The 25083-nt window shown below is 35.6% G+C and overlaps 1 protein-coding gene across 3 annotated transcripts; it reads left to right on the top strand.

Annotated features, from left to right (window-relative positions):
• Positions 1 to 4467: 4467 nt before the first annotated feature.
• Positions 4468 to 24237, top strand: LOC119490034 (tripartite motif-containing protein 54-like). 3 transcript variants are annotated; one of them, XM_037773200.1, is made up of 13 exons: positions 4468 to 5371; positions 6923 to 7132; positions 10987 to 11162; positions 11253 to 11430; positions 12465 to 12560; positions 13546 to 13623; positions 14430 to 14585; positions 15994 to 16016; positions 16227 to 16351; positions 16872 to 17458; positions 18398 to 19282; positions 21021 to 21150; positions 22640 to 24237. In XM_037773200.1, exons 1-12 carry the CDS (start codon positions 5360 to 5362, stop codon positions 21105 to 21107), a joined length of 2613 nt encoding a protein of 870 aa, XP_037629128.1. In that variant the 5' UTR covers positions 4468 to 5359; the 3' UTR covers positions 21108 to 21150; positions 22640 to 24237. The 3 variants fall into 3 exon arrangements, with proteins under 3 accessions (XP_037629128.1, XP_037629129.1, XP_037629130.1); XM_037773201.1 differs by lacking the exon at positions 18398 to 19282 and having other exon boundaries at positions 4470 to 5371; positions 16872 to 17488; XM_037773202.1 differs by lacking the exon at positions 18398 to 19282 and having other exon boundaries at positions 4471 to 5371.
• Positions 24238 to 25083: the final 846 nt, after the last annotated feature.

The following is a 25083-nucleotide window of genomic DNA, read 5'->3' as shown; positions in this document are numbered from 1 at the left end:
CTGAAGAATGTCTGAAAAAAAAGTCTGAAAAAAAAGATCTGAAAAATGTCTGAAAAAAAGTCTGAAAAAAAAGTCTGAAAAGAAATTCTGAAAAAAAAGATCTGAAGAATGTCTGAAAAAAAAGTCTGGAAAAAAAGATCTGAAAAATGTCTGAAAAAATTGTCTGAAAAAAAAGTCTGAAAAAAAGATCTGAAAAAAGTCTGAAAAAAAGTCTGAAAAAAAAGTCTGAAAAGAAATTCTGAAAAAAAAGATCTGAAGAATGTCTGAAAAAAAAGTCTGGAAAAAAAGATCTGAAAAATGTCTGAAAAAATTGTCTGAAAAAAAAGTCTGAAAAAAAGATCTGAAAAAAGTCTGAAAAAAAATTCTGAAAAAAAATATATGAAAAATGTCTGAAAAAAAGATCTGAAAAAAAAGATCTGAAAAATGTCAACAAAAAATACTTTTTTTTCAGACATTCTTCAGATCTTTTTTTTCAGAATTTCTTTTCAGACTTTTTTTTCAGACTTTTTTTCAGACTTTTTTCAGATCTTTTTTTCCAGACTTTTTTTCAGACAATTTTTTCAGACATTTTTCAGATATTTTTTTCCAGACTTTTTTTTCAGACATTCTTCAGATCTTTTTTTTCAGAATTTCTTTTCAGACTTTTTTTTCAGACTTTTTTTCAGACATTTTTCAAAAAATAAGATCTGAAAAATAAGATCTGAAAAATGTCTGTAAAAAAAGTCTGAAAAAAAAGTCTGAAAAAAAGATCTGAAAAAAGTCTGAAAAAAATTTCTAAAAAAAAAGATCTAAAAAATAGTCTGAAAAAAAAGTCTGAAAAACAATTATGAAAAAAGATCTGAAAAATGTCTGAAAAAAAGTCTGAAAAAAAAGTCTGAAAAAAAGATCTGAAAAAAAAGATCTGAAGAATGTCTGAAAAAAAAGTCTGAAAAAAAAGATCTGAAAAATGTCTGAAAAAAAGTCTGAAAAAAAAGTCTGAAAAGAAATTCTGAAAAAAAAGATCTGAAGAATGTCTGAAAAAAAAGTCTGGAAAAAAAGATCTGAAAAATGTCTGAAAAAATTGTCTGAAAAAAAAGTCTGAAAAAAAGATCTGAAAAAAGTCTGAAAAAAAATTCTGAAAAAAAATATATGAAAAAAGTCTGAAAAAAAATTCTGAAAAAAAAGATCTGAAAAATGTCAACAAAAAATACTTTTTTTTCAGACATTCTTCAGATCTTTTTTTTCAGAATTTCTTTTCAGACTTTTTTTTCAGACTTTTTTTCAGACTTTTTTCAGATCTTTTTTTCAGACTTTTTTTTCAGACAATTTTTTCAGACATTTTTCAGATATTTTTTTCCAGACTTTTTTTTCAGACATTCTTCAGATCTTTTTTTTCAGAATTTCTTTTCAGACTTTTTTTCAGACTTTTTTTCAGACATTTTTCAAAAAATAAGATCTGAAAAATAAGATCTGAAAAATGTCTGTAAAAAAAGTCTGAAAAAAAAGTCTGAAAAAAGATCTGAAAAAAGTCTGAAAAAAATTTCTAAAAAAAAAGATCTAAAAAATAGTCTGAAAAAAAAGTCTGAAAAACAATTATGAAAAAAGATCTGAAAAATGTCTGAAAAAAAGTCTGAAAAAAAGATCTGAAAAAAGTCTGAAAAAAAAGTCTGAAAAAAAAGATCTGAAAAATGTCTGAAAAAAAGTCTGAAAAAAAAGTCTGAAAAGAAATTCTGAAAAAAAAGATCTGAAGAATGTCTGAAAAAAAAGTCTGGAAAAAAAGATCTGAAAAATGTCTGAAAAAATTGTCTGAAAAAAAAGTCTGAAAAAAAGATCTGAAAAAAGTCTGAAAAAAAGTCTGAAAAAAAAGTCTGAAAAGAAATTCTGAAAAAAAAGATCTGAAGAATGTCTGAAAAAAAAGTCTGGAAAAAAAGATCTGAAAAATGTCTGAAAAAATTGTCTGAAAAAAAAGTCTGAAAAAAAGATCTGAAAAAAGTCTGAAAAAAAATTCTGAAAAAAAATATATGAAAAAATGTCTGAAAAAAAGATCTGAAAAAAAAGATCTGAAAAATGTCAATAAAAAAGACTTTTTTTTCAGACATTCTTCAGATCTTTTTTTTCAGAATTTCTTTTCAGACTTTTTTTTCAGACTTTTTTTCAGACTTTTTTCAGATCTTTTTTTCAGACTTTTTTTTCAGACAATTTTTTCAGACATTTTTCAGATCTTTTTTTCCAGACTTTTTTTTCAGACATTCTTCAGATCTTTTTTTTCAGAATTTCTTTTCAGACTTTTTTTTCAGACTTTTTTTCAGACATTTTTCAAAAAATAAGATCTGAAAAATAAGATCTGAAAAATGTCTGTAAAAAAAGTCTGAAAAAAAAGTCTGAGAAAAAGATCTGAAAAAAGTCTGAAAAAAATTTCTGAAAAAAAATATATGAAAAAAGTCTGAAAAAAAAGTCTGAAAAAAAAAGATCTAAAAAATAGTCTGAAAAAAAAGTCTGAAAAAAAGATCTGAAAAAAGTCTGAAAAAAAGTCTGAAAAAAAAGATATGAAAAATGTCTGAAAAAAAGATCTGAAAAAAGTCTGAAAAAAGAATCTGAAAAAAAAGATCTGAAAATAAGATCTGAAAAATGTCTGAAAAAAGTCTGAAAAAAAAGTCTGAATAAAAAGATCTGAAAAATGTCGGACAAAAAAAGTCTGAAAAAAAATATATGAAAAATGTCTGAAAAAAAGATCTGAAAAATTTCTGAAAAAAGAATCTGAAAAATAAGATCTGAAAAAAGTCTGAAAAAAAAAATCGGAAAAATGTCGGACAAAAAAAGATCTGAAAAAAGTCTGAAAAAAAAGATCTGAAAAAAGTCTGAAAAAAAGTCTGAAGAAAAAGTCTGAAAAAAGTATGAAAAACAGTTCTGAAAAATAATTCTAAAAAAAAAGATCTGAAGAATATCTGAAAAAAGTCTGAAAAAAAAGTCTGAAAAAAAAGATATGAAAAATAAGATCTGAAAAATGTCTGAAAAATAAGATCTGGAAAATGTCTGAAAAACTATCCATTAACTGTATCGTGTTTTTTTGTTATTACAATGTAGAAATAGATTTTTTAATGCCAGAATGGATATATCTGCTTCATCTGAGTCTATGTGGAGGTAGAAGGAAGTTACCACTTTTATTGTTGTAGTCTGAGTAACGTGACGTCATATCCGTTCCGTATCTGTCAACCAAAACAAACCTCAGAGGGTCTAAAACGTTGGAGGGTCAGCGTGGATACGACCTGCACCCTCCCATGTTAAATCCAGTGTGGTAAACACTACACATCCAGTAAAGGATGGAAACACTTTGGGTTTCACACATTGACAGGAAAAGCAGAGCTAGACAGAGCAGAGCTAAAGCTGCATCGTAACTCTGTCACGGACAGGAAACGTTATCGTATGGCGGTAACGTGGTGGTCGAGCCGGCCGTCGCTCTCATCTACGTGGTCAAATGGGCTGACGCTACGACTGTAGAGCACCCAGATACTGACATTTGTGTTCTCTGCATTGAAACGGCCCCGATGGAGCTGACCATGGATGGATAAAGAGAACGGAGCTGACGGGAGAGCTAGAGACCACCTTGGAGAAGTTACAGGAAGTAGACACGTGGGACTACGTCCGCTTTTCAAAATAAGGTGTTAACAAAGGGAACTTTATATACAAAATACATCTATGTAAATCAGATTGATGGATTATATTCACCAGAAGTATAAAACATTACATGTCCCTTATAAATTAAAAATAAAACACCACTAATCTGTGAGGGAAATGTCTTTATGCTTTGATTTCTGGTTTGCTGGATAATAAATGTAATAAATAATTCCTGTCAATGATCCTGATATATTTGACTTCAGGACATCTCTGACTACATACATGCTGAAAATCAAACATTTATACTGGATTCATTTAGATATTTTACAAAGTAAAAGTCCCTATAGAAGTGTATGATTCAACTTTTTCCCTTCATGGTCTAGTGGTAAACAAGTTAACATAAATCACAATAAATCAGAATATCGAATCAGCACCCAAGTATCGTGATCGTATGGAATCAGGAGGTGAATCGTCCGAGTTCTAGCATATAGTGTTTATAAATGTTAATTATTGGTGTTAAAATGTTGCCCAAAGAGCAAAAACCAACACTTGAATAACTGAACTTTTAACATGGTCAGTAGTCAGTTATCAGGGTTAAACTGTTCATGTCAACAGGTTAACTGACTTCTTCTGCCGTGGTCTCGTTAGTTCCAGTAATAAAAGTGTCTCCAGGTTTAATTACTATTAATTAGTGGATATTAAACGGCTCCAGTTAGCACCTGTAAGAGGACGGAGAGTGAGTGTAACAGTAGAAAGAGCACAGCCCGGCTCGGGCTTAATGCGTCCACATACCAGCCACTGCCTCATATGGTTTTGTGTGTGTGTGTGTGTGTTGGGATCATTTCAGAGGCTGAAACCTGAACCCCCCCCCCCAACTCTAACCAGTCCTCACACTCAGACACACACACACACACGTCGCTGTGGATGGCGAGGAAGCTGCGAACAAACAGGCGAACAGCCGGCGCTACTTGTGTGGAAAAAGAGGAATGGAGTGAGTGTTTGATGAGCGACTAGAGGGAGGGCGTGTGAGGAAGAGGAGGAGGAAGAGGAACTGGAAGGTGAAAAGAGCAGATTTGGTGTCACAGGAGCTGAAGAGGAGCGATCACAACCCGACTCCTCCTTCTTGCTGCTCCTAGGATATGATGCGGATTCTTCTTGAACTGATTGACCTTTGATTCGACTTCTTGACCTTCGACTTTCCGATGTGTCGAATCTGTGATTTTTCTCACCACATAACTGGACGTGAAAAGTTTCTCCGAGGCAACGAAACCCTGACTGAACTCTAACCATGAGTGAGTGAGTGAGTGAGTTGGGTATTTCCAGAACCTGAGACAGACGGCGTTGCCCTCCGCGGTCTGAACAGTCAGCAGTTTCATGCAAAACTCAACTGAGACTTAAAGTCCATTAAATCCTGGAAATGAAGCTAGAGTATCCTGGCTGCTCTGTGCATGTAACACCTGCACAAATGCATGTGAAACATATTGAGAAACTATAATAATTAACTGACTATTTTTAACTAAAACCGGAACATTCTTGCCCTGAAGACCCGGTTCAGTCCGGCTCCGCTCTTCCTGCAGGACTCTTCGGTCGTCGGTGGTGCAGAGAACTGGATTTTGCTCATTGAGACACAAACACATCTCAACAAAAGGATTATTTGATTGCATGTGGAGACGATCAGAAAGAACAGAAACAGGAGGAGGAGCACCAGCTGCCTCCAGAGAGAAACTAACCGCCAACAGACCGAACAGCCAGCGACCGTCAGCAGATGGAGAGGAAGGTGAGGAAACAGTCGTATGTATTGCAATGTTTTTTTAATACCAGAATCGATATATTTGCTTCATCTGAGTCTATGTGGAGGTAGAAGGAAGTTACTGCTTTTATTGTGGTAGTCTGAGTAGCGTGACTCAGCCCTCGTCAACAGCTTGTTTAGTTTTAGTTTTCCTTCGTTGTCTAGCTGGAGTTTCCTTGTGTTGTCTGTTTCAGCACATTTTTTTTAAACTTCATGGCTTTTATTAACGGCTGCAACAAACTGATACAGAATCATAGACTGCATATAAGAGGTGGACATAGTCACCGTGACGTCACCGTGACGTCACCGTGACGTCACCCCGCTGGTTTGTGGACGGCTCTTTTGTATTCTCAAGTTCGACATTTTAGCCGCTGTCATCTTGGTTTTAGCAAGCATCCAGGAAGAGCGCCGGTCGTCGATCCCGACTTTCATAGTGGTCAAACGGCGGTACTACAACGACTGTGTCCATCACGTGATGCCATCGGGCCCAAAAATACTTTTTCCCATAGACTTCCATTGATAAAGAGACATCTGTAACTCAGAGGATCATTTATTTTGAGGTGAATCAACTTCCCAGTATGAACACTCTAATAGTCCTTATTTAAATCATCAGGTCCTAAAAGTTATAAAACGCACTAAAAGCTGAATCCAGAGTTATTTCCCTTCCTCCGTTCATGTGAATGTGACCCAGACCGAGGCTGGAGCGCCAAGGCGTGACGACGGCGTGACGTTAGGACTGAGCGGGCGCTGCTGTGCCAAGATCCGGGTACTTTTCCAGACGGAAGTGGAGCCATTTAGGCTTCATGCTCCACTGAGACACTCTCATAGGAATGAACGAGTCCCCGCCTACAACGCTGGATCCAGTTCTCTCTATACATCCATGGTTTTTCGCCGTCACCATCTTGTTTTTTTACAACCAGAAGTGGCACGAGTGGGCGGAGCTAAGTACAACCGAACACTGAATAAGACATTTTTAGGCGACTTTCGTGAAGTGAAAACACACTGTGAAAGGGTTAACGTTCTAAGACGAAAACACAGACAACTCCCAGACTGGACAACGCCGTGGTAGCGACCTGTCAATCACCAAGTAGCCCCGCCCTGAAGCGTCCCCTGCTTTATGGTCTATCTGACTCTAAATGGGACCATCATTTACTAAATGAACATCATGCTGTATTGAAGAACACTTGAAACTAGAGATTGAGACCATAAACTCATGTTTACAATGTTTACTGAGGTCATAAATCAAGAGAGAAGTAGAAGCTCATTTTCTATCAGACTTCTATGCAACCAGAGGAGTCGCCCCCTGCTGGCTGCTAGAGAGAATGCAGGTTTACGGCTCTTCAGCATCGGCTTCACTTCTCAGAGTTTTCATAGAGCTGAATTAAAGCCAGTGGCGGCCTGGATGGAAACTAAAAACCTAAAGTATGTCTGCAGTGACTTTAGTATGTACAGTTTAGTTTTACGGTTGTATTGGTCTAAAATGTTCAGTCCCTCTGAAACAGACAGAGGAGTTCATTCAGTCCGTTGTGGTGTCACCAGGAGGAGGTGAAGTTCGGCGGAGCGGCCATGTCGCTGCCGACGGACCTGAGCTGCCTGCAGGGCGGCGGGGGAGCGGAGGGCCAGGTGGCGCTGGCCACGCTGGAGAAACAGCTCATCTGTCCCATTTGTCTGGAGCTCTTCAACAAGCCCGTGGTCATCCTGCCCTGCCAGCACAACCTCTGCAGGAAGTGTGCCAACGAGCTCTACCAGGTCGGTGAGACAGGAAACACACGGAGGACGCCGATAACGTCTATTTATACACGCTTCTATACTCACAGCTCTGTACATGTGTGTAGTACTGGATGTGCTGGAACACACACTCATCTTTCAGCACACACTCTTTATACCATGACAGTCCTGCATTGTTCAACACACACATACTTATAACAAAGCCCACATCAGATGTGTGTGTGTGTGTGCGTGTGTGTGTGTGTGCAGTGGATTATCAGTGTCTAAAATTGGACGTGTGGATGTTTAACTGGTTTGCTCATGTGCATCAAAACTGCCTCCTGTGACCTCTGTTTACTGCTATTGTTCAGAGCGTGGCGTGTAAACTAAGAACGAAGTTTATTTGCACAAGAACTCAAAAGTGCAAAATCCGATGTGTTTATCCTCTGAGGATCATGAACATCTGTAGAACATTTCATAGCAATCCGTCTCATATTGGTGGTCGATCACGACGTTACCGGACGGAGCTACCGATGAATGAAAACTGTTTATTATCACAAATGTAAATCAACATTACCTCTTCCACTCAATTTTATATTTTCCAGTATTATTTTAAGGCAGATTAATATGAAGCACCAAAACCTCTTGGTTGTATCTAGTGAAGCCCGTCTGTTAAACAGTGTTGGACGCGGGGGAGACCGTAGCTTTGGTCTCCAGGACCGGAGTCTCTGCGGTACTCTGCTCCTCTGCTCCTCTGCCTGCCTTCACTCACACACCACGCTCCTTCTCTCTCTCTCTCTCCACCTCTCACGTGCATGCTGCTCACTCCACACTGCAGAAGAGTTAGTTTAGCTCTGAGAATATCTAGTGAATGTTCAGTGGACGTTTGTGCAGAAATAACTGCTGCAGCTCCTCCAGACCAACAGAGGTTTCCCGTGTCTTGTGAAGTGACGGGGCTCCGCAGAGAGAAACGTTATCGTCTCCCACCAAAACTCCGGCGTCTCCCCCGTTCCCTCCGGCCGCGGTCGGGAGGCTGAGGCGGGAAAAGCCAACACTAGGATCAGCATTGATTCATGGAGAGACCTTGGTCTGGTCAGCTAACATTACTGCCAAGCAGCTGAAATATAGAGTGATATGGTGCTTTTAGCTGACGTGTGTCTCCTCACTGTGTTGAGCGATGCTCCTTCATGTCTATGTAGAGCGAGCACAAGTGCCAGCAACAGGACGCTGACTTTAGTTGACTTAACGGACACAGGTGAAGCTGTTAACAAGACATTTCTGATTCTTACTAACAGTCTCTTTAACGTCACTTGCAATCATTTGTAATTATTTTAATAGTTTAATTATTCAACCCCACTGCCTCGCGGTCCGCCGCTGGACAGTCTGAGTATGTCCAGTAAGATCACGCCTCATACTCAGGAATTCCTGCTAATTGAGTGTACATCCTGTCATTTCTCACGAACACAAAATCCACATATTGTTGACATACTCAAGGCCACATACTCAATTCTATGTCGAAAGAAAAATAAAGTGTGTTAACAAGTTTGGTTCATACATCATATTATCTGAATACAAGAGAGCCACTATAATAATAATGATATGATAATAATAACATGTTGACATGACTTCACTTCCTGTTTTACCAGAACACTTTCTTAGAATATAGATCTTGTTGTCCTGCGCTCTTCCTCACCGCTGACGTCTCTAGTTTTACTGTTTCCTAATCTGAGATGCTCTCACGTATTTTCCCAGTAACATTTCACCACCCAGCAGGACTCACATGCACAACCAAACAACACTATACATGTTTACTTGCATGTTCACGTGTGGGTTTTTTTGCATGTGAGATGGAAACTTAATAGACTCCTCCCCCGCTGTCGTGCTCGTGTTCGTGACCTTTGACATCAAAAAGGTCAATCTGTTTGTATGCATGCTTATCCAACGTATACAGTCTGCTATCAGCAGCCTCTTCTAACAGCTAATCTTCCTAAAGGCCTCAACTTTTAATATCTGTATCATTGTCGTTATATACTGCTGCAAAGTACTGAAAAAAAACAGATCATTTTTAATAATTTTTGCTTCCAAATGTCTCATACTGTCACGGCCGGTATGATTGTGAAACGGGTATTAAATTATGTTCTATGTGGTATTAAAATTGAACCCTGCTAGAGCAGACTAAATATTTTTTGGCATATTTGTACACCACGTCTCTGTGTTGTGTTTGTTTGTCTACCAGCTGATCCGTCAGTCCGTCCCAGCAGCAGCTGAAGCTTATTAAAGGACACTATTTCAGGACGCGTTACATCTCCAACCGTCCCTCGTCTCTCTGCTCATCATCATCTGTCCCCCCCCCCCTAAACTCTCTATTCTCTAATTGGGTTCCACTTCGGCTCAGTTTTCTCGTGATCTCTGGTTTTATGTTTCCATCTTTAACTGTTGAACTATCCGTCCATATTTCTGTCTTTTAGTCTAAAGTGAACAGCTGTCAACTAAAATAAATTTGGGGAAATAAAATAAGGGAGGAAATACAAAGGGAAAATTGAGCATAAATAAATAAATAAATACATTTAAAAATAAATATGAAATGTATAAAAAATGCATAAGTAAATAAAAATAAATTTAAAAATAAATAATATATTTAAAAAAATAAAATAAAAATAAATGCATAAATAAAATTAAACCGAAGCGTAAATAAATAAAGGAATTAATACAAAGATAAATAAATAATGAAGCAAATTAAAACAGAAATATCAATTTATGTCACATTTTATCAATTAATTAATGCCTACATTTATTTTGAATATTATTTTTTCTACATTTAATGACATTTATTTATTCATTTATTTTTGGTAGGTTTTGTCCCCCATAATAAATGAATACTTACATTTAAAAATAAATATAAAATAAAAAATAAATAAGTACTAAAATAAAAGCATGAATAAAAAATAAATACATACATTTAAAAATTCCTAAAAATAAATACAGAAATAAATAAAAGTGTAATTTAACAGAAAAGTAAATAAATAAGCGAATTATTATCAAAAGTAAATAAATACAAAAGCAAATTTAAACAGAAATATCAATTTATTTCAAATGTTATCAATTAACTAATGGCTACATTTATTTAATATTATTTTGCTATGTTTAATGACATATTTATTTATTTATTTATTGAGTCATTTATTTAATTATTCATCTATTTTTGATTTTGGTAGGTTCCGGCCCCCATAATAAATAAATACATACATTTAAAAATAAACATAAAATAAAAAATAAATAAGTACAAAAATAAAAACATGAATAAAAAATAAATAAATAAATAAAGGAATTAATATCAAAAGTAAATAAATAAAAAAGCTAATTAAAACAGAAATATCAATTTATGTCACATTTTATCAATTAATTAATGACGACATTTATTTTTATTATTTTTTCTACTTTAAATGGCATATTTATTTATTTATTTATTTATATTTATTTTGGCAGTTTCGGTCCTCCATAGCATCTAGATCATATTTGCCTCCTCCTTATTAGAGTTCCTCACTTTGATGTATAACACCAACTGTTATTTTGACTTCATCCAGAGACCAGCAGAGTAAACACGAGGTCCTCTCTGAGAGTCCCTGAGTGTCTCTGAGTGTCTCTGAGAGGCTCATAGTGTTTACAGGCTGGATGGTGAACGGGGGATTTCTTGGTCCTGTTTTTCCCCAGTAACCCGTCCTGAACCAGCTCTGACTTCACCCACTGAGACTGATACTAAACTGTTGCTAATTATTGAAATCCCAGCATGCAGCTGTGTTGTGAGACAACAAACTCCAGCTGTTGTGTGTTGCCAGGCGGTGGTGGAGGGTTAAAGGTCATTCTCATACGTCTGGATGTCCCTTCCGTCTGTGCAGCCCTCCCTGTTCCAGGCTCGGACCACCATGCAGGTGAGCAGCGGCCGTTTCCGCTGTCCGTCCTGCAGACACGAAGTGGTGCTGGATCGCCACGGCGTCTACGGTCTGCAACGAAACCTGCTGGTGGAGAACATCATCGACGTCTACAAACAGGAAGTCAGCAGCAACGCCACGAGGTGAGGAGACGATCAGAGGACATTTATGATGTAAAACATGCTTCCATACATCCATCCAGGTGTTTAAAGACGTGGTGTCTCTCTCTCCAGCTCCCTCCCTCCTCCTCCACCTGCTGCTGCTCAGCTCACATGTTCAGACCATGAAGGTGAGAAGGTGAACATCTACTGTCTCACCTGTCAGCTTCCCACCTGCTCTCTCTGTAAAGTGTTCGGGGCTCATCAGTCCTGTCAGGTGGCTCCTCTGACTGACGTCTACCAGCAGCAGAAGGTAGTACTCTAATAATACTATAATAATACTATGATGCTGTGGTGTGCGTGAGGATTATAACAGTGTTTTTCATGTTTTCATAGCTTTAACTACGTCTATTTTACTTCTGAATGTTCAAAGCTGTTGTTTTCTTTAGATTCCTTCAATCCTTCTATGAACACCAACCTGCAGAGATACTATACGTAGCAGCCTCCACTGTTCTTTTATTGTGTCAGATATTTTAGATTTTATTTCTATGTGGTAATGAAATGCAAGCTTTTTAAACAAACCAGTCGGCAGAAAAAATGTCGGCATTGTACGTTTCTGCAAACCCCGGGATGATGTCGACGTTTCTGAACCCACAATACATTTCATAAATACGTTTCATAAATATGTTTAATATCAGCCTCATGTCACGCTCACAGAAACGCACAGTGCCACGTGGTTAAAGTTGTGAAACAATTGTTCAGGTTTAGGAAACAAAACTACTTGGTTATGGTTAGAAAGAAGATCATGGTGTGTGCTCAAATAATAACGTAAAAACGTAACTAGCATATATAAATAACAACGCCCTTAGAAAATGTTCGTTACAAGTAAAGTTACGAAACAAGCGTAACATTGTAAAAAAAAAAGACATTTTTCAGATCTTTTTTTCCGATTTTTTTTTCGGACATTTTTCGGACTTTTTTTTCCAGATTTTTTTTTTCGGACATTTTTTTTAATCTTTTTTTCGGACATTATTTCAGACTTTTTTTGTCCGACATTTTTCAGATCTTTTTTTTCTGACATTTTTTCAGACTTTTTTTTCGGAATTTTTTTTAGATCTTTTTTTTCAGACTTTATTTTTTTTCAGACATTAAATCAATCTGCACTTTCAGATTCACAGCCTGATTCCAAAACTGTTCCTTATTGGTTATATCACGTTAATGATCTATTAGGGTTTAAATGTTACCTATAAAACCTATAATATATAATATATAAATAAAACCAGGCAACGTTGACTGGACTTATAATCATGAGTCTTAATAACAAGTTTACTTCTCCTTGTTTGTCAGGATGAGCTGAGTGGAGGAGTTCGTTCTCTGGTGGCGGTCAACGACAAAGTCCAAGGTTTGATCGACCAGCTGGAGGAGACCTGCAGAAACATAGAGGTGTGTGTGTGTGTGTGTGTGTGTGTGTGTGTGTGTGTGTTATTAATCACCGAGGGGAAATTACATTTTTTCACTCTGTTATATACAGCTGCCCCTGACAGGCACCCCGAGCAGTTGGGGGTTTGGTGCCTTGCCAAGAGGCAAACTGGCATCTCTCCAGCGACCAGTTCACACTCAGTACTTAGGAGTAGACTAGACTGCGCACTAGAGTGAGCAGCTGTTTAGGGAACTACTCAGACTATTATATTATATATATAAATACATATATATACCGTATATATATATATGTATCTATATAAAACCTGTAAACCTGGAGGTATCTCTCTCTCTGTCTAAAGGCTAGCCTGTATGTAGTAATAACTTTTAAGTTTTTTTTTTATATTGTAACTTGTTTTACAGTCACAGTTTGTAGTTCATATATGGAGGACGGAACCTGCTAAAATCAAAAATAAATAAATAAATAACTCGATAAATGAATATATATGCCATCAAATTCACTAAAAATAATAAAATTATATATTCTACTGTTCTATTAAACTCCCCCTTTTATTTCCCATTTTATTTAATTATTTATTTATCAACTCTTAAATTTATATATTTTTTTGGATTATTGTTTTTAATTTGTTTTAGATTTATTTTTTAATTTTATTTAATCAATATATGTAAGTTGCATGTATTTATTTATGTATTTATTTATTTCTGCATGGGGTTTGGGCTGACAGCCACAGTCAGGTATGGAATTAGAATAAAGAATATGCCGGCCTTATCATTTAATTTATCCTTTATTAAATTCCATATAAATGTCTCTGAGACTTGTAAACCTGGAGGTATCTGTGTGTGTAAAGGCTAGCCTGTATGTAGTAATAACTCTGTTTATTTCTCATATACTAACTTATTTTACTGTCACATATATTCAGTTTTTAGTTGATATAAAGTGTGAAAACATTTAGTTTTGTTCACTAATCTTCATTTTTATCTCTTTCAGGAAAACTGTAAAACTCAGAAACAAAATGTTTGTGAGAAGTTCAGTCAAGTGTTTTCTGTCCTGGAGGAGAGACGGAAGGTCGGACTTCACGTTAAACACATTTATTATTGAATGTCTTTGATATGGTTTTGATTAACGGTGATGGAATGTAACTATTACTATTACTCACGTTCTGTCATTTTAATATAATTTGATTAAGTATTTCCATTTTCTGCTACTGTATACTTCTACTTCACTACTCAGAGGATAATAAAAGATTAACTATAATACTAATCGACCCTATAATATATATATATATATATATATATATATAGTATCTCAAATTGGCTCCACCTTAAAATGCTCTTACATGTATTTGTCAGTGATAAAAACAGAATAATATAATATTCTATAATAATATATGATAATAATATAACACTTTGAAAGGAGCCGTTCTGCATAATGAGTACATTTTGCTGATAATAATTATATTTTTAATTTTTACCTTTAATGGAGTTATTTCTAGTTTTACTAAAGTAAAAGATCTGAGTACTTCTTCCACTACTGCTGATAAAGTACTAATTAAATATACATGTGTAGTAGTAATAGCAGTAATATTGTCAATAATAGTAATAGTACTGGCAATAGTAGCATCTGAATAAACAATCATGAAATATAAATTAATGTTACATAAAAACTACATTTCAGGATGTAGATTGACTCCTCGTATATTTTACATTATAATATTTTTTCTTACATGCTGATATGCATTAAATAATAACTATATAAAGTGCATGTCTGTACGTTGTAGTAGTATATATATATGTAATGGTAGTAAAAGCAGCAGTAACAGAACTCATAGTTGTAGTTAAATCATTATTATTGTCTTCATCGTCTCGTTGCAGGTGATGACGCAGCGAATCAGCACCGAGCAGGAAGAGAAGACGGGCCACGCCCAGGCGCTGGTGCGTTGCTATGGCGACAGCGTGGAGGCCAACAGCAAGCTGATGGAGAGAGCAGCCAGCAGCATGGAGGAGCCAGACATGGCTGCCTTCGTTCAGGTTTATTATTCATTTAACATTTATATATATATATATATATATATATAATATTTTAAACCTGATTTCCTTTAAATTGTTTTGATCGACTTTTGGACGATGAAGAATTGATCACGTTGTGGTTGTAATCTGGATTTCTGATCAATGACCTTCTTTCAGTCCTATTGGGCTGTTTAAAGGAGACGGGACAAACCGGACATTACAAACATTATTATCTTTTTATTATTTATGTATTTATGTATTTATGTATTTATTTATTTATGTATTTATTTATTTATTTATTTATTTATGTATTTATGTATTTATTTATATATTTATTTATTTATTTATTTATTTATTTATTTATTTATATATTTATTTATTTATTTATTTATTTATTTATTTATTTATTTATTTATTTATTTATTTATTTATTTATCTATTTATTATCATTATTTATTTATTTATTTAAGGAACCATAGCTGCATTAACATTAGCATCTACATTTTCCTTAAAGTACCAAAAGTAAAAGTACTCACTATGCAGAATAGCTTTTTATTTCTGAATAATGTATATTATATATATTATTGTATTATAATTATTGATGCATTAATGTGTTCATCACTTTAATGTTGCAGCTGGTAAAGGTGGAGCTCATTTTAATGACTTTATATACTGCTGGGTAGTTTAATCTTTAATAATACATCATAAATGATTTATATTTTGTTTTAATAATCTCAATCTGCAAAGTAATTAAAATAAATACATAAATAAATGTAGTGGAGTAAAAAGTACAATATTTCCCTCTGAAATATAGTGGAGTAGAAGTATGAATAAATAAATACATAAATCAATCAAGCAATCAATCAAAATACTTAATAAATAAATAAATACAATTAATACAATGATTCAAATGTATAAAATAAATAAAATAAATAAAATAAATTAAATAAATTAAATAAATTAAATAAATTAAATAAATTAATTAAATTGAAATGCTTAAGTAAAGTGTAAGTACCTTTAAATTATACTTAAGTGCAGTATTTGAGTAAATGTAGTTACCACTGCTCATCATGATCATTTAAGAGCTGCACGTTTTAGCTTTTCTGATGATCACTTCTGGTTGGATAATTATTAAAAAACTAGAGTTGTGTTTTAGGAAGGGGAAGTTCTTTGTTTGGAATTTAATGTTGAACGTCAGATGTTCTCTTCTTTCTGAGAAATGGTTGTTGTTGTCCATGTACACAGTAAACAACTTCTACTGATATTACTCTGGTTAAGTTGAGATTTGAAGTGCTATGAATGAGGCCTGGATGTCGCAGCAGGTTGGAGACTTGTTCAGCATCGTGTTCGTTGGGTTTGTTTCTACATCTTGTGCTGAGTTGTCTCGAAAATAATCTTATTATCTTTTTTTCTCACTTCCTCCCTTCAGAATTCAAGAGAGCTGATCACAATGTGAGTATTAAAATGTTGTTTCTTACCTATGATGTAGTTTGATATTTTATTTTCTAAACTGAATCATTTGTTTAAATTTAGAGACCGCAATCCTTTATTGTTTCCTTTTTCATCCATACACTCTTTCCTCCTGTCTCCTCCTGTCTCCTCCCGTCTCCTCCCGTCTCCTCCTGTCTCCTCCCGTCTCCTCCCATCTCCTCCCGTCCTCAGGGTGATCACAGCGACGGGCTCCGGTCCGTCTGAGACTCTGAAACCAGGTTATGAGAGTTTGAGTCACTACAGATTTAACTTCAGCAGACAGGAGAACGCTCTGAGGAGCATCGACTTCCTCAAAGGTAACAAGAGGGAAACCTCTTTAAAAGCTTGACTTCATAAGACTCTGTTTATTTTGAATGGGAGACATTTCACCTGCAACTAACCAGAGGAATTTATATGCACTCTGGAAAAATGTTCTACAAAGACAATAACAAGGAAACATTCATAAACAAACTAAATCCTCAGTGTGCTTGTTGTGAAGGCTGAACCGTGACGCTGCCAGACTGCATGTGATATCGACTCAGTAACTTCATCTGCATGAGTTTCCTTTTTTATTTCAGGTCTTTGAGTCTGATCCAAAAATAGTTGGTAGCTGCAGTCAGTAAAGAGATGAGTGAGAAGATTCACTCTCCAATGAATGAAATAACCAAAATGATCAGTATGACTCTGAGTGTGTCAGCGGTGGAGGAAGTATTCAGATCCTTTACTGCAGTACAAGTACTGTGAAAAGACTCCACTACTAGTACAAGTACTGTGAAAATACTCCACTACTAGTAGAAGTCCTGTTCAGTCTCAGCAGGTTGTGTCGTCTCTCTGCAGTTGTGGAAGACGTTCCTGAAGAACCGGCGGTGGAACCCGAGCCAGAAGAACCCAAAGAGCCTCCGGTCCAGAACGTAGAACCAAAACACCATCAGGAAACCTCCGCCCAGAACCTGGACTCTGTTGTAGAACCAGTTAAAGAGGAGCTGATCCCAACACCAGTGGAACCAGCTGCACCAACACCAACACCAACACCAACACCAGCTCCAGCTCCAGGTCCAAGTCCAGGTCCAGGTCCAGGTCCAGGTCCAGGTCCAGGTCCAGGTCCAGGTCCAGGTCAAGCTCCAGCTCCAGCTCCAGCTCCAGCTCCAGCTCCAGCTCCAGCTCCAGCTCCAGCTCCAGCTCCAGGTCCAGGTCCAGGTCCAGGTCTGATGAGGGACTCTGTGGAGCCAACAGGGGCAGAGACTGAAGACCCAGAAGACTTCATTGATGGAGGATCTGGTCTGATGAAGACCAAGGAAGAGGAGGATGAGGAGGAAGAGGAAGAGGAGGTAGAAGAGGAGGAGGAGGAGGAGAGATGTGCAGCTCCTGATCCAGTCAAAGAGGGAACCGTCTGTGAGGACCAGGAGGGAATGAGCACTCAGCAGGTACCGGATCACACCTGCTTCTCTTTATGGGTAAACCATCCAGAGTTCTTTAGACCAGCAGCTGATTATCTGCTGTTAGCTTGTTAGTGATAATTACATAATTCATATTTTGATATTGGAAATTAGTTTCTGCTGTAAAATGAAACCAGGCAGCCTCTGGTCTCAAACTGTAAACTTTGAAAATCACAGAAACTATTAATTTGCTGATCTGAGACAAAGTAGTTTGTTGACTATATATATATTTATTTAGTTAGACCAGGGGTCAGAGGTCAGAGGTCAGCAACCTGCGGCTCTTCAGCTCCTCTCTAGTGGCTCCCTGTGGATTTATAAAAATGGAAATGAATAACTGTTCTTTTCTTTATTTTCATTTTTATTTATCATTGTTGTAGGTCTATGGTACGACGGTATGACGGAGTATTAGGGCCACATCGAGGAAAAAAATTAATCTGAGATTTAGAGAATAAAGTCATAATATTAGTATATATATATATATATAAAGTAGTAATTTTACGTGTTATTTTCTTTTTTTCTCGTAATATTCTGACTTTATTGTGTAAATCTCAGATGTTTTTTCCCTCAATGTGGCCCTAATACTCCGTAGTACATTGTCTCTTTGGCCCTCACTGCATTAGACTGATATACTGTATACTTAGACTATAAACTGTGTTACCTTCATCACAATGATCACATGTGTTGCGGCTCCAGACAGATTTTATTTTGCCTAAAATGTCTCTTTAGATAGTAAAGGTTGCTGACCCCTGCGTTAAAATAACTTTATTCTCACGTGGAACAGCAGCTTTCAATTCAGCCTAAAAGGATGGAAATTGATCTGAAGACATTTTGTAAGATTTGGAAAATGGTCCTTCGTTGGTAAAAAGGCTCAAAAGTGAATGTAAAATCTTCTGTTTGACTTTTTAACTGTCTTCCTTCACATATGAGTGTGAGGCAGTAGGTGAAGCAGAGAGTGAGACGGAGGACAAACACGATGCTCAGGAAGAAGAAGATGAAGAAGAAGAAAAGCAGGTGATGAAGGAGGAAACAGACGCTACGTTTTACCCCGGCTGGTACAAACCCAAAAAGAAGGTTTGTGATGCGGAGCAGACGATGCGTTCACACCAGACTGGAGGTGAAGGCCGAGTCGAGGATCTGACCCAGGAACAGAGCCCGTCTTACCCAGAACCACCTCCACCTGGACCACCTTCCACTGAGCTCCACACCCAGACACACCTTCCTCTCCCTCGTCTCCAAGAGTCAGAAACCCAACCTCCACCTCTTCACGCTGCTATCACAGAGGAGGAAGATGAGGAGGAGGAGGAGGAGGAGGAAGACTTGCAGGGCTGGGTGTGTCTACCTGGAGCTGTGGATAGAAGCTTCAGTCTGGTAGAGGGCAGTTTTGATCTTGGAGACAGTTTGTCTGATGATAACGAGAGTCCATCATCTGCACTAACACCTCTAGCTGGGGTTCAGAGGTCAGACGTGGATGAAGGTCGTGCGACGGAGGAACCAGAAGAGAAACGTGACGAGGATCATTTAGATGTAAAATGTGCCTCAGAGCTGAAAGAAGGGGGGTTAGGAGAGGGTGAGACGGTGAATGGAGAGCTGGAAGAAGGAAGGTGTGATGAAAGGAAAGAAGAGACGGACGCTGTCTCTGTGAGGGAGGATGACGATGATGATGATGATGATGATGATGATGATGATGGTGATGGTGGTGTGAAGAGCACAGATAGGTTGGGAGAGTTTGAGGCTGATAGTTCAAAGAAAGAGGAGGATGGAGAGAAGACTGAAAGTGAAGAAGAGAGAATAAGCTCCTCTGTGTCTCTGCAGGTCAGTGTTGTCTGGTTTTACCTTCTTCTTCATCATCGTCATCATCGACCGGGCTGTTTGCACTCTTCACCCACCTGCTGATGTGTCTACACCTCCTTCACATCGTCTTCTTCTTCTCTCTTCTTCTGTTGGGTTGTTTCACGTTTGGCTGAAGCTGCTTTACCACTTTGGTCTCTGTGTTGTTGTCGTGCTGGAGAATGGAGAGAGAGGAGGAAGGAAGGAAGGAGGAAGAAAGGAGGAAGGAGGAAGGAGGGAGGACGGAGGGGAAACTATTTCATATTAAATCATTAAATAATTAATTTCAATGAAGAGCAAACTAACTTTTTTTGTACTTAAAGGAGTCTCCAAATAATGTTGTTAGCATTCAGAGACGGTGTAGAAGAAGTATTCAGATTGTTTACTGAAGTAAAAGTACCAAAACAACAATGTAAAAATATATTTTTCTGCAGAAAACTGCCCCCAATAATAATAATAATAATAATAATAATAATGATAAATAATCATATTAATAATAATCACCATCATAATCATTACATTATTTTTATTTTATTATTATTATGACATTATTACTCAAGCATTAATGTAATAACAGGATTTTATTGTTGTAGTTTGTTGAGGTGGAGCTAATTAATTTTTAATTATTTTGCATAAAACTGCCACTAATGATTATTATGGATTAGATTATGGATTAATCTGCTAATTATATTCATGATTAATTTCGTTTTTTTGTTGTTGTTTTTTTTAAACTCACCTTCACAATGTTTTTTTTGTCTAACTAACGGCCCAAAAAAAAAAAAAATTGAATTAATTAAAATTATTAAGGAAGGCAGGTTTATTTATAAAGCACATTTCAGCAACAAGGAAATTCAAAGCACTTTACATAAAACATTAAAAGCATCGAGACAATGTGCAAAAGAAACATATAAAAGATTAAATAAGATGCAAAATAAGATGAAATAGAATACATACAATGCATAACATAAGACGGAAAATAAAACGCACTGAAGAAAAATTATGTAATAAAAAATAATAATAAATTTATATTTATATTATAAATTCATAATAAATATAAAATTATTATATATAAAAAAAAGATAATAATATTAATAATGATAATAAAATCAGTTCACTCTGTGGTGAAGATTTTAATTTGTTTTAGATAAACTAACTTTAAGAGTATTAATAATTCAAAGGAAAAGCAGCAACTCTTCACATTTGTGAAGCTTGAGCTATGAAAGGTTTTTGCATTGAAAATGTTATCAAAATAGTTGCCATGTAAATCAATTAATCAGCTGCACTTGTATATTTTAATATATTTTCTGTGCAAAAATCCCAATTTGTAAAGTAACTAACCTTGCAAAATATTTGTAGTGCAGTAAAAAGTAGAATATCTCCCTCTGAATTATAGTGGAGTAAAAGTATAAAGTGGTATTAGAAGAAAATACTCAAGTAAAGAAGAAGTACCTCAAATTTGTACTTAAGTAAAGTTACATACGACCACCGGATACAGTTCTGAGTCTTCTTTCCTTCCTCCTTCCTCCTTCCTTCTCCACGTTACAGTCTTTTTGTTGCAGCATCATCTCTCCATCCTCTCTCTCCTCCACCTCAGATCTTCTCGTCTCCTCACTTTGACCACGTGTCTCGTATGTATCTCATCATTTCCTCCTCCTTCATCCACCTCTTTCTCTCTCTCTCTCTCTGTCTCTCTCCATCCCTCCATCCCTCCATCTTCCTGCAGGCTGTCACGCTGCTCTTCTACCTGCTGGCCTTCCTGGTCATCCTGCAGAGGGTTTGGGCTTACATCGGCTGCTTCATTTGCACATAACAGCAGCAGGAGACACGTCCACCCTCACTGCTGCTCAGCTCAGGTACACACTCACCTGCTGCTCAGCTCAGGTACACACTCACTTGCTGCTCAGCTCAGGTACACACTCACCTGCTGCACAGCTCAGGTACACACTCACCTGCGGCTTAGCTCAGGTACACACTCACCTGCTGCACAGCTCAGGTACACACTCACCTGCTGCACAGCTCAGGTACACTCTCATCTGCTGCTCAGCTCAGGAACACACTCACCTGTTGCCTCCAACAGGAAAGCTTTTATTTTGGAAAGCAGGAGAGTTGATGGTTACAGCTGCAGATCTATCTATCTATCTATCTATCTATCTATCTATCTATCTATCTATCTATCTATCTATCTATCTATCTATCTATCTATCTATCTATCTATCTCTTGCCTCTGCTGACACCTTGTGGTAGAACCGTGTAACTACAGTTAGTCAGTAAAGAAAGTTTATTTCAATCAAATAAATTAAATTAAAAAATATAATCAACTAAAAATCATAATAACAGATTAACTCTATGACTTTAATCTATTAATAATTAATATCGTATTTTATTTATAATATATATTTATTCTTGCTGTTTGTTTTTTTTTCCAAAGTTTGGAGCAAAACCTTCTCATAAAGTTAATTCTCAATACTCAAAGTATTGTACTTAAATACAATTTTGAAGTATCTGTACTTTACTTGAGTATTACCAATTCATGCTGTTTTAAACTTCTACTCCACTATATTTATCTGACAGCTTTAGTTACTTTACAAATTAAGATCTTATGTACAAAACAAACAGAGAACTTTGAAAATATGAATCATTGTAAAATATAAAAATTGAGTTTAAATGATTTTTACGTAAACATGCCTGAAACGTTTTAAGGTTTCAGCCTCTCAAATGTGAATATTTTCAGTTTCTCTTCGTCTTAAACGACAGTAAAGACATTTGAAGGTGACATTAATTGATGACATATTTTCTCACTATTTTCCTACGTTTTACAAATCAAACAATAAATAAACTGATCAGGAAAATAATAAGCAGATTAATCCATAATGAAAATAATCATTGTACAAAATAGTTAAACATTTGCTCGACCAGCCAACTACAGGAATATAATTCTACTTAAACATTAAAGCATACAACCCCCTTTATTTCCTTTTTTTTAAAGCTAAATCTATTATTTGATTTCATAGAATTTGTTTCTCTCTTTTATTTTTTTAATTTTATTTTCTATTTATTTATTTATTTATTTATTTATTCATTCATTCATTCATTTATTTATTTATTTATTTTAGGGTGGTCCTTTTTTAGTTTTTATTTCATGTCACGGACACTGAGTTCTGTTCTACATTTGATAAGATGACCTTTGCCTCGGAAAAAAAAAAATCTAGTGCTAAACTATATAATAATACATCATTAGATATTCTATATACACTCATAGGGGTCATTTTTCTGCAATGAATACTACACAACAAGGATTCTTGGGTGTTGGACGTTCATATCTGCTGTCCCTCTTGTCTCCAGATGGAGACTGAGACGAGGAGTCCTTCTCCTCTCTCCTCTTCCTCCTCTTCATCGTCTTCCTCCTCTCTCCCCCTCAGCGAGGCTCCTCGTCGACCCAGTTTCTGCTTCTCCTGGCTGAAGTCCGTCCACAAGAGGAAGTAGAGGAGAGAGAGAGGAGCGTAAAGAAAGGAAGATGGACTCCAGAGTCAGATTCTCTGACTCGAGACTGAAAACTCACGTGTACGTACATGTTCATGTACATGTAGGTGGATAACACTTCAGAGTTAAAGTTGTTTTATCAACAGTCTCTGTTTTGTTCTAAAGAATCATCCAGTTTAAAACATATTAGCACTTCTGTGTAACAATATGTCGACAAAACAGGATGAGATCTGCTCTGGATCTGTGTGTCTGAAGAGAAAAGCTCTTATTTTGAAATCTTATTGAGAATGAATTGAGAAGGTTTTTTTTCTTTTTTAAACTTTAGGAAGATTTTCACAACGTTAAAGTTTATGTTAGCAGAGGAGTAGTACAGCTGTAGAGTAGAGGAAGTAGTATTTGGAATAATAGTAGTAGTCATTATTGTAGTAGCTGTAGTTGTGGTACAACTAGTAGTCTACTAGTGGTGGAATTTAACTAAGTACATTTACTCAAGTACAAGTTTGACATACTTTACTTTACTTGAGTATTTCAATTTCCCGTTACTTTATACTTCTACTCCAAGACAAGTCAGAGGGAAATATTGTACTTTTTACTCCTTACATGATGCAATAGTATATTACTAATCTACCCAGTGGTACACAAAGTAGTAAGATTGGCTCCACATTGACTGAACTGAATAATATAATATTCAATAATAACATAAAACTATGAAAGGAGCCATTCTGCACAATGGGTACTTTTAAATTTATACTTTGAGTACATTTTGCTGATAATACTTAGATACTTTTACTTAAGTAACATTTTGAATGCAGGACTTTTACTTGTGTTTTTAGACTATGGTATTTCTACTTGAACTACTACTTAGCACTAGCAGTAGAGGACGTAGAAGTACAAGTTTTAGTAGTTACAGCAGAACTACTACTACTAGTAGTAGTACTAGTAGTGATACTATGTGCAATACTTTTTACTGCATTTTACTGTTTTACTTGAACAGAATCTAATAATTCTGACTACATGTTAACTCTTAAACATTTAATAATAAATAACTAATGTAGACATACGAGCCTGCTGTTAGGTAATGTCACTTAAAGTATTTTTGTCAGAGTAAATTAGAGTTTTTAACAGCGTTTGTCTGGTGATGTGTGCTGATAGTTGTAGCTTGATGTGATAAATGTGGAAAAACATGAGTTCTTAATCCGTTTTGAGCCACTTTGAACTGGTGATTTTTGGATGTCACGCGTGTTTCTGTGTGTTTTGTTTTGGTATTAGAAAACATTTTATGATTATTTTTGAAAGTCTGTGTTTTCTTACGTGTATTTGTGTGTCTGAGCACTTTTTATGAGTGTTTTATAAGCTGGTGTCTGTGCATAATGCAGGACAGAGTGGTTCAGATGAGATGTTGGTTTTGTTTGATACATGTATATATATAATAAATATACATGTCGAGGTGGCTGCTGGGATATGTGGTTTGTTTTATTTAAACACTCACACATTAACACAGAAACCACATTATTTAAAAGTCCATCAGAAAAAGAAAAAGTCTCAAACCAAAATATGTTGACAACAGCTGTCTCTGTGACGTCATTTGACCACACTGGAAAAGGAATTCAACATCTGTAACATTAGTGAGGAACACGACTTCCTGTTTGGAGGACACGCCTTTAAAATAAAAGCATGAAAACAAAATCCAGTTTATATAGTCACTCCATATGAGACATATAAAATACTGTATTTCAGGTATTTTGAAAACACTCTTTCCACTAATAATAATAGTAATAATAAGAACAATAATTATAATATTATTATAATTATTAAATATTAATAATAACAATTATTAATATTATATAATATAAAATAATAATAATAATTAAAAATAATTTAATTATGTGGTTATTTAAAGAAATGCAAGGTAGCAAAAACTATTTTTTAATAAATCGGAATATTTTAAAAGGAAATTAAACACCTATCTTTTTGAACACCACTCTTACACTTATTTTTATATGTGAAATTTAATTTAAAATTTAATTTAATTTAATTTAACACTAATATTTAAAATGAACTGGTGATTTTTGAATGGTAATATTTTTCCTGTTGAATGTCTTTTGGGTGTGGTTTATATATAAACCAATTTTAGGTTTCTCGGTATCATCACACATACTTTATATTTCTTTCATGTGAATTATATTTTAATGTCTTTTTTATGTGTGTAAAATAAATAAATATAATCTGGCTTTTAATTTGGAATAATGTCTTGGCCTCAGTTTTTGAGCTTTACATTATTGCTTCTTACATTATTTTTGGTATAC

Source organism: Sebastes umbrosus, chromosome 6, assembly GCF_015220745.1.
Source record: "Sebastes umbrosus isolate fSebUmb1 chromosome 6, fSebUmb1.pri, whole genome shotgun sequence".
Classification (NCBI taxonomy): domain Eukaryota; kingdom Metazoa; phylum Chordata; class Actinopteri; order Perciformes; family Sebastidae; genus Sebastes; species Sebastes umbrosus.
This window is presented reverse-complemented; position numbering and strand designations above follow the sequence as displayed.